At 35.8% G+C, this 11,220-nt stretch overlaps 1 protein-coding gene across 1 annotated transcript; it reads left to right on the top strand.

Annotated features, from left to right (window-relative positions):
• The first annotated feature begins 8,062 nt into the window (after nucleotides 1–8,062).
• myct1b (myc target 1b) lies at nucleotides 8,063–9,449 on the top strand. The gene is made up of 2 exons (XM_065249073.1): nucleotides 8,063–8,194; nucleotides 8,695–9,449. Exons 1-2 carry the CDS (start codon nucleotides 8,140–8,142, stop codon nucleotides 9,207–9,209), a joined length of 570 nt encoding a protein of 189 aa, XP_065105145.1. The 5' UTR covers nucleotides 8,063–8,139; the 3' UTR covers nucleotides 9,210–9,449.
• The last annotated feature ends 1,771 nt before the right edge of the window (nucleotides 9,450–11,220 follow it).

Genomic DNA, 11,220 nt, shown 5'->3' with positions numbered 1-11,220 from the left:
ACAGTGTTATATTACAACACCATGTCTATCATATATCTTCTAAGCATTTGAGTTAATTACAGTATTAATGTACCAAAACGTACATTGAGGTAAAAACAAGTGTGTGGATTTTAAATGAGTGCATTTAACAGAATCATAAGCAACAGGTCAGATGTTACAATCATTTGCTTTTTTCAGGGAACGCACACGTATTGATAAAAAATGCATAGCTTGAAAGCTTTTAATAAAGGCATTAGCCAAATGTATAACATGCAAAATGTGTAATACAAGAGGGATGCTTAAAAAAACGCTTCAGCACGATCAGTCGCTCCTTAGGACAGTCTCTAGATATGATCATCTTTATCCTAACCTGATTAACAAACACCCAGCTGAGATTTTTTAAAGGTAAACACCACCACCGTTTTTCAATATCTTACTATGTACCTCAAATTTGACCTCTCTTTTTTCAATGCTTGCACTTACTCTTTGTACAGCGCGCCGTGAATGTGTTAGCATTTAGCCTAGCCCCATTCATTCCTTATAAACTGGGATGAATTTAAGCCATCAAACACTTCCATGTTTTCCAAGACTGTTACATGAGTAGTTACACGAGTACGTATGGTGGCACAAAATAAAACATGGCAATTTTTAAGCTGATAAAAAATGAAAACTATATTGTATGGCGGAAGAGCACTTAGTTTGCAGTACTTCGACCTTTGCATGCAGTAACGTCATCACTCCTGACCACTCATCCTTTCGCTGAAACTTCCTTTAATATTACTGCGTCAAAGTGATGCAAACTAAGTGCTCATTCGCCATACAATATAGTTCTCATTTTTATCCGCTTAAAAAAATCGCCACGTTTTATTTTGTGCCACCATACATACTAGTGTAACTACTCATATAACAGTCTTGAAATAAGGAAAACATGGAAGTGTTTGGTGGCTTCTAAATGTATCCCTGTTTGGATCCTAAGGAATGAATGGGGCTAGGCTAAATGCTAACACATTCACAACACGCTTTAAGTGCACACATTGACAAAAGATAGGTATGTATTAATTTGTCTAAGTTGAGGTAAGAACATAGTAAAATATTGAAAAAGGTGGTGTTTTCCTTTAAGTTCCTTGCCTTTCAGAATTAACTACCACCAACACTCATCAGAAGTGTTGTTATGCAGAAAGCAAACATTTATTACAACAAAAAATAAGGATAACAGTAAGATGTATTTCCCTTAAGAAGGTTTTAAACATGCTTTCTCTTAAACACTGCCATCTAGTGCTTAAAGATGATGTGTGTCAGCAGTCAACTAAGGCCGCATAAACACTGCCTCTTTAATGTGACTCAATTCCGATTTTTTCCCTCATGTGGCACAGATCGGATATGACCCATGAATGTGTAAGCAGTAAAAAAAAGGGCATAGATTCCGATATTCTCCCATCGGTTTCAGGCCTCATTCATATGTGGAAATAAATGTATCGGATACATGCATTTGCATCCGCAATGTAAGCGGACAGATTGTATATTCCCATGTTAAAGGGACACTCCATTTTTTTGAAAATATGCTCATTTTCCAACTCCTCTACAGTTAAACATTTGATTTGTAACTTTTTAAAATCCATTCAGCCGATCTACGGGTCTGGCGCTACCACTTTTGGCATAGCTTAGCATAATCCATTGAATCTGATTAGACCATTAGCATCGCACTCAAAAATAACCAAAGAGTTTCAATATTTTTCCTATTTAAAACTTGACTCTTTTGTAGATACATCGTGTACTAAGAACGACAGAAAATTAAAAGTTGTGATTTTCTAGGCAGATATGGCTAAGAACTATACTCTCATTCTGGTGTGAAAATCAAGGTTTTTGCTGCTGTAACATGGCTGCAGCAGGCGCAATGATATTACGCAGTAACCGAAAATAGTCCCCTTAGTAACTTTCAATGGCAAGGGACTATTTTCGGGCACTGCGTAATATCATTGCGCCTATGGTCTAATTAAAAGGGTAAAAATCAAATGTTTAACTAAGAGCTGAAAAATTAGCATATTTTCAAAAAAGTGGAGTGTCCCTTTAAGACATGCCGTGCATCATTGAAAATGCGACACTGGCAAAAGACGCGTAGTGAGGTGGACACCATCCGCGATCACATGACTCTTCTTAACAGTGCAATGAAAGACGACGGCTCCATTAAGTAAAGTAATGTTGAAGTTTTATGTCTTCTTACAGAAATAAAGCTCTATAATCTTGTATAATCATTCTGTCAGTGTCATTGCATATCGCAACATTTTACTTCCTCTGTAGTTTAAGCTGTTCCAGGTCAGTATGTCTACCTTGAATTGCTTTCCCAAGTAGTGTAAATGCTGGTATCGGATACGAGTCGCTTGATGATGTAAGCGGGTCATCAAAAAAATCTGATACAGGGCACAATAATTGGGCACAAAGATTTGCAATTTGAATCCAGCCTAAAATGATTTCCCCTTAAAAGTATAAACACTATGGCACCATTGCTTTAATAAACAAAGCCACATCAGCTTAAGAGAAGTTGTGGTTTGATGTGTGACTCTTTAAACATTCAATGGCAAACTGACTAAATACAGTAAGTTTCTCTTAATGTTTAAAACATTTTGATCAGATTTCTTATGCATAAATGATGGGTCTAAAGCAAGAAACGGGATTGATATGAATCAGAAATTACATCAGATCAGTCACATTTCATTCATGAATGTTTTATACCAAGCATAAAAGGGGTGACTGCAATATTTGTCATTTTAATATTACATCTAAGTAGTCGTGGATGCAATTAAACAATAAGCTTCTTCACAGGGGTTTATATTTGACAGCTACAGGAACGTCAGATTCGTGCCAGTGAAGGCAAAATGGCTCACAGTTTTACCACAGGCTATGAGCAGGCATGAGGCAAGCGCTGTTTAGGGGATAACCAAAAAAGTTAGTAACCACAGACCTTCTGTCATGTAAACCACACATGGCCTTATTTACTGCTGATGTGCCATAGCAACCAGCACACTTCTCAACATAAGGTTGAAAACATGCAATCACAAACTTCTACTGAATGCATCATCACATGCATTTTTGATCTACATGCCAACATCAAAGCATAAATGCACATAAAAAAACACAACCGGCACTTGACAAGGGAGTCCACACCCATCTCTCTATCTATATCTGGCAGGATGAGGTACATGCTTTTAGTTTTATACTTGGCTTCATTAAAATCTCTACCAATACCACTAGAGATAACGGCCTTATCTCTACTAATAATTTATGTGTGTATCTGAGATGCACTTCATTCATTCTCAGATTTTGTAAACTACAAATGCAAATTGCAAAATGTTGGCGGTCTAGGAGGAGCTGCCAGTTATCACACACAACTTCCTTCCTGGTGTGTCTGAATGCTCAGTTCCTCTATTTAGCTCAATTTCTACTTCTGGTTTCACCTCAAAAAATGCTATGAACATATGACCATTGCCATGGGAACCCTAAGCATTACCCTTCCATCAGGACAATTGATGTTTCCTTGAATGTGCATGCAGTATGCATATATTTCTATACTATTTTGATTTGACAGCATTTGAAATCATTTACCGGGCATTAACATAAGCAATTAAATCAAAAATATCTTTGCCAAACACTTTCACATAATCACGAGAACTGAAATCAAACTTTGAGTTCATGAGACATTTTTATAGACTTGACTCAGTCCAATGGCAACAATAATGGACATCCGCCAATAAGAGGCATCCAATGACAGAGACTCCAAATATCGATCAGACCGCTGTCCAAGGGCAGAATAGGACACAAGGTACTCCTGGAGTCTATGTGCAGCTCTTAGAAAAAAAAACTATAAAAATCCATCTGGAATTTGTTCAGAAAAACAGGTGGATCATGGAAAAATATTCCCTACTCAGCACTGAATCCCAGAACAATAATCATTGCTTTCCTATGGGTGGTGTTGTATGTTCCCCTGCTACAAAAACAGTTGAGAGATCCTTTAAACCTTTCCTGCCAGCTGAAAGCACCATAATATTAAAAGTACATATGGCCATTAGTGGTTTAAACAACATTACGTCTTCATATAGTCAATAAACTGTTTTAGCGTTGATAAACCATTCCAGTAACATTTAAGAATGTCAATGTCAATCTACTGAGAAAGTTTGAGGAACAAAGGTCAAACAGGAATTGTCTCTATAACAACTCAAGTGATTATCAGCAACGACCTCGTGTAAGAATAAACAATGATGACCTTAAAAAAAGCTTCTTACAAATAGTTTAAACAAAACCTTTTTATCTTTAAGTGTGCCGAACAATATTTGGCTCTTTTGACATTAGCAGAAGTTATTCAACCTTGTGTCGTCTCAAAAACATCTAAAGGTCAATGCATAGTACACATTTTCGCATTTTGGCATAATAAGAAATTTTTTGCACATCTTATTTGCTCTAACTGAACTTTAATTATGTATATCAGCAGAACTTCCTGCTTTTTAGATCTTAAATGGGACATTTCACAAAACTTTTTTATAATGTAAAATAAATCGTTGGTGTCCCCAGAGTCCGTATGTGAAGTTTTAGCTCAAAATATCTCATAGATCATTTAATATAGCTTATAAAAATTGTCACTTTGTAGGTGTGAGCAAAAATCTTCCATTTTTGGGTGTGTCCTTTTAAATGCAAATGAGCTGATGAAATGCAAACACTGATCGCCATAATGGTGGTTTGTTGGAATTGAAACTCAATTGTGCTTTCAATTATTTTCTTTTCCTCTTTGCACTAAATGGCAGTGCCGTGGTTGGATAGTTGCAAATTAAGGGGTGGTATTATTATAATAAGATCCCCTTCTGACATCACAATGGAAGCCAAATTTCAAAATGTCATGATATGTCCCCTTTAATTAGACACATGTATAATTTGTCTTATAAAGAGCAACATGCATTTTAACAATACAGATCTTTGTAGTTTTAATGCACGGCTTAATTTTAACTGACCAATTTGTGTCGCCACCAAGCAGACACAATTGTCTCCAGAAATAAGCAGAATGCATTAAACTAACAGTGACTTTATTTCTGGTTACTGTCCTGCAAAGTAAAACCACACCTGTCCAAATGCCCTACCAAAAGCATCCTTCTGAACCGACAGAGTTAACACACGACCGTTAACACAAGATAAACTGTCAAAACGAAAGTGCATGATTTTATCAGGACAAGTGTAATGCATGTATCATTCTTGAACCTATAATACTGCCAATAGTTATACGTTATGCCACCATTAGTTCAGAGATAAATGAATTACTGTAACAAGCACACACACACAAAATCATTATGTACACCATTAAGATTGATTTCTCAGGTAGGTGAGTTTCTGTACGATCAAATACAATGCAGCTCTGTTCTTATCCGTGCAACAAGAGGCATCTAAAGGGACTGAATCAGCAAAATTCTGCATCGACGTGCCAGAGAAGGGTCACGAGAGGTAAAGAGCAGAAATACAGCATCACCTACCTTGAAGCCTCTGCATTACATTCATAATGTCCTTGCTGGACCGTCCGAAAGGGCTTAGGGTAGCCATGGTCCCTCTCTTAGTCCTGCACACGTCTGATATCACACTGTATCACTCATGCAGTACATTCGGCAGATGCTGCACTACTTTCTGAAGTGGGCATCCCCATATGCCCCTCCTACAATTCTCTTTCCTCTCTCTCTCTCTCTCTCTCTCTCTCTCTCTCTCTCTCTCTCTCTCTCTCTCTCTCTCTCTCTCTCTCTCTCTCTCTCTCTCTCTCTCTCTCTCTCTCTCTGATGCAAGGACTCCAGGAACCTGATTTGATCCAATTGAAGAGCAGGTCTCATTTAGGTGCCCGACCGTGAGATGGACCAATCAGAAGTCGTCTTCTATCTGCAGTCAGCGAACTGTGAGGTAAAAGTAAAACTGGTTGAACTGTGCTTCTAGTTACTGTATGAACACTGAAGCTATATCATATTTACATGTATACACATAAATATCACACAAAATGCATATACGAATATATTTTTTCATTTTTATCTAACATTGATATTCTTTAAATACTGTCTGGCCAAACTTGAATGGGAAACGACGGTTTAGTTTACAGCATATGTCATCTATAATAAATTAACTCCTTGCCCCCCCCCCCCAGGGAAAACATTTCAAATGTGTAACTTAATGCGGTCCACGCGCGTGTAATGCATGATGCATAAACCAAACATATTGGCAAAACACTTAAATATATATACACATAAAGTTTGCCAAAATGCCTAAAGCACGCTTAAAAGCTACCTATGAAACTTACACACAGTTCGCGTATTTCCAGGAAACAAGCAGTAATTCGTCAGAAGTTTGTATGTTGCGCATTAAGTTATTACCGTAAGTCGCAGGTTCCTGTGTCTTGTGTGATAACGGTGAAACTCTGTTAGAATGGTTGCTATAGAAACACTTAAACAATGATACGAGGCCACGGCATCTCAGGAAAGATTACCGCCACCTACAGATGTTAACGGGACCTTGTATTTAACCACAATGGTGTCTTCGAACGGATGCAGCGCTGCGCAGACACTTGAGCTTATGACATCAAAGTACCGCGAGAGCGATTCGAAAGAACTGCTTCCATCGCTCTCGCGGTACTTTGATGTCAACGACGATTGGTCTACGCAGCGCCTCATGACGTCGAACACACAATTATTATTCCTTTTTTTTTTCTTTTTCGAACACACAATTATGTTACCACAGAAACTCAAACTGAATTCAACTAAAATTAATACAGTCATAACCTTTAATATGAGAGAAATGATTTGTTACTTTGAGAATGATGATAAAAAAATTTACAATTTACAAAAAATAAAAGAATCTCAAACTGAATTTCTATTAAATTGCGTTTTTTAATTATATAAAACGATAAGAAAACACATGAGAGCTTCTGAAGGGCTTGTACAAACCTTTATTTTTACACCAGACTGAAGGTAATAACGCTTCAACATTACACATAAACGACCAGGTTTTGCTCTAAAAAACAATTATTTTGTGGTGGTGTTTTTTATTTATTTGTAAAATAATTTATAAAACAAAAAACATGATTATTTACGATTTCAAGAGCATTCTTAATAACACCCAAAAAAAGCCAGTCTGTTAGTCTATACTGGCACCTGCTGGACACTGCTAGGATTTCACATACACTCCTGTAAAAAACAAACATTGAATGTCCTCACATTTACTTTAGGTAAAATCTCAGTGAATCAAATAAAATACAACTATTTACAAAACTGACAGCCATGCAAGAGGCTCAACTAGTATTGATCAGATTTCAGAAAACATAATGAATTGTTTGAGGACGTCAAAATAAAATTTTAACTACATTCATATACACTTTTAAAAAATTGTTAAGTTAAAACTATTTGGTTTTGCAAGTCAATTCAACATACTTTTTAAAGTTTTGACTTGTGAATAGTTGACATAACTTATAAAAATAAGTTGAAATTGTTTAACGTAATTGTTTAACTTAATTTTTAAAAGTTAAAGTAGTATAAAAATATATGTTGATTTTGCAAAAATTACAGTGCTTTGAAGTAAACATTTGCATTTCCCTTTTGTTGAATACTTAAGAATGACTTAAAAAAAACTGAGACCAGCACAATAAGGAAATCCCCTCTGACAAAAGAAAAAAAACTATCACCTGGGCGTTTTCACCTTCTTATGTGAACCTTAAAAACTAACTTAAACATGCAAAAGATGCATTGTTCAATTTTTTTTTTTTTCACATTCAAGTGTTTTTCTTTTATCTCTACTAACTCAAAACCAAATGAAGACATTTGAAAAGACTGGAAGGTCTAAAAAAAATAAGGATAAGGTTCAAGTCGGTCTATTATAATATAATGGGGTGAAGAAGCCATTGTATTGTTTCTATTGAAGCAAGGGAAATGATGCAAGAGGAAACAACCCTGTTCCCCTGGATTTCTGTCCCAAACAGATAAGCACAGCACTTGCTAATTATACGAGTGGAGAGGCAGGAAAAATGACGACAAAGTTTCCCTTCAGGCAAACAAAAAAGTTACAGCTTCCCTGAGAAATACAGTGAACACTTTTTGTGTGCTTGTACGGAGAGTTTGGCTGCACCTCATTGTTGGTCTGCTTCTGTTACGTGATATGGCTTCAAATGAGACATATACAATATGGGAAATATTAAAGCCTATTGATTTTGGTAAGACTTGCATTGTTTATTTGCATTGTTTATGCATTGTTAATGATGTCTGTATAGTAGATAATGTATATTGTGGAAGGGTATGTATTTGTATTGTATTATCGGGATGCTTTTGTATATGTATATATTGTTATTTTGTATTTTTACTGTATATGGACCCTCCTGGGTCTGAAATAAAGATCTCTCTCTCTCTCTCTATTATCAAGGTAAAAATGATTAATTAATGTGTGCTGTTACATGAAAACACTGTTACATTTTAGTTATATACTTCTTTGCTTTTTATTAAATCAGCATTGGTTTTGTTATATAAAGCTTAAAGCAAATGTTGCAATTGTAAATTAATATATCAGAATGAAAATATATTTTTTATGTTACATAAATACATTTGAACAATGGTTCTGAAATATTTATGAATCATCAGGTTATCAAGCATGTTTACCTGATGAACAAACTTAGGTTTGATGTTATTTGTTAAAAATTCAATTGCCTCGTCCATCCAGATGAGCTCATCCTGGCATTCTGCTTGTCCATACTGATGGGTCTGCTCATAGGAATCTTGATTTTCCTTCTCCTAACATGGATGTCAAGACGCAGGGCTTCGATCCGGATAACCAGACGTCAAAACCAGCAGTCGGATTCTAAAAGCTCACAAAATCAGCTCTGTCATCTCAGTCACTACAAGAGATACGGCTTTGACAAGAACAGCGAAGGTGTGGGAAGAGCTGTATTAAACGTCCAGAGACAGATGTCCGTAGACCCTAACGAAATATTGGGCAGAAGCCCCAGTTTTCAAAACGCAACTTTTCGTCCACCCAAAAAGGCGAAGACGACCAGTGGTGAAACTGAAGATGATAACCAGGAGGCACTGATTCCAAACATCACAGATCCTTTTAGTACAGTACCAGCAGAATCCTTTTGGTTGGGTAAGGGAAGTCTAAGAGGTTTTCTACCCAAACAGAACCCACCACCAGCATATGACAGCATCATTCACATCTTTCAAGAGAGCACTACTTAAACACTAACTGTGACAACAGAAACTAAGATAAAAAACAAAAAATGGCTTGAATGTGTACCAACAATCAAAGCTTTCCCTCATTTGATTTCAGAGGGATCTGATTTATCTTGTCCGGCATTACGGTCTGACACACAGTGGCGTTACAAGTAAACATAACATGGACCTTAATATGAATACATTTAACCTTGTGAGCACTATTATTTTTATGTATCACAGAATAAACCTGTGCATTGAAAATGACAGATGCTTTACTTTAATGCATTCAACAGACACATTTACCCAAAGCAATGGTTTATGTTTACCTAGGAGGAAAATCTTATTGCTGCCTGCATCATTAGTAATTATACAAAGTGTTCAACATGGTCATCATGAACCAATAGTGTGTTTTAAAAAGTTTTAAGCTTTTCTGGAAAAGTCTACATATAAATGTGCTGTAAATGCATTATGATAAACAAAAAATGCATACATTGGTGTGTACATGCCACTCCAAAAAAGTACAACTGTTAAAAATAAGTTAAAGATAGTTTTACACAAGATTTTAATTTACACTAGGAGTGACAGCAGATCAAAAACTTTGGGAATGTGTTAAACATGGTATTCAGTGTTGGATGTAGTTACTAAGCAATTAGCTTTTGTAATTTAATTAATTTTTCCTTTAAAAAGTAATGTAAGGGATTAAATTACAGTTATGTAATTGAATTTAAAGTCTAAGGTTAAAATGCATGTTTTTTATGTATCCTTCTCACGTTAAATACTTTAGTAAGTTAATAAGAACAATTGTAAATCTCTAGTGTAGTTTCAAAATCTTACTATTTAAGTATTAATAAACAGCCAATATCTCAGTAATATTAATGCTAATAACCAACCAGTTAAAAGCACATTAATGACAAAACCTTATTTTACATCCTTAATTCTACCCAATTCCTACCCGATACTTAAACTTAACAACTACTTTACTAAGTATTAATAAGCAGTTATTAGGCCTATATTGAGGCAAAAGTGGTTATTAATTAGTTAATAGTGAGAATTGGACTTTAAAAAGTGGACCAGAATAATGTATTTTTTTATATAATTTATTTGAGCTGTTTTTAGCTTGTATCGTTTACAAAATATGATTTATAAAGTAATTCGTAATAAGTAATTAAATACTTTTTGAAGAGAGTCATTTGTACAGTTATCTTATTACATGACTTAAGATGTAGCCTAATTGGTAACTAGTATTTATTTATTTTTGTAACTCAATGATGCAAACTGAGAATGTGTGCAACGTTGTGTGTGCGTGCGTGCGTGCGTGCGTTTTGCGCAATGGCTTGATGGCAGGCAATAATAATAATAAAATACATCTCTAGTCCTTTCATTAATTTTCATAAAGTCTTCAGTAGTTTCCTTAGTTTCCTTAGGTAAAGCTTCTGGTTGCAAAAAAAGTTGGAGAGTTTTTGACTCAATTATAATTTGCCTATTTCAAAACATGCATTATTTACCGCATTCATCGCATCTCGATCTTTCAACTGTCACTCCGTACGTGCGCGCACTACGCAGTCAGGTGGATGATGACATCAAAGTAACGCGAGAACGATTTGAAATCAGACTTCTCCGTATGATTTCTCGAATAGTTCTCGCGGTACTTTGATGTCATCTGCATGTCGGTTCTTGAGGCGCTGCGTAAAGTTGAACACATCTTAAAAATGAACCCGGCAGATAACTTCCTCAGCGCTTGTCTCAGCCTCGTCCATTATTTGTATAGCAGGAAAAGTTATCTCTTCTCAGCGTGATAAATACACAAGGTGTGGCGTGTGAACTGGCTGAAATGCGTGAGACTTAAGTTGAGCCCTGATTTAAAGTATAAAAAGTAAACATCCCATGAGCTTGTAGGTTGTTGTGCTTTTGTGGAAACTATACAACCGTGTGTATTTAACCTTGGTAAAAATTGTTTAACATTTAAGTAAAAATTGTAAACTGCGAACGTTACAAAACAAATCAACATGACCGTCCATTATTTAAGTCTATAAAA

This window comes from Paramisgurnus dabryanus, chromosome 17 (genome assembly GCF_030506205.2).
Source record: "Paramisgurnus dabryanus chromosome 17, PD_genome_1.1, whole genome shotgun sequence".
Classification (NCBI taxonomy): Eukaryota; Metazoa; Chordata; class Actinopteri; order Cypriniformes; family Cobitidae; genus Paramisgurnus; species Paramisgurnus dabryanus.
The sequence above is the reverse complement of the archived record's forward strand: the minus strand, read 5'-3'. Positions and strand labels throughout refer to the sequence as shown.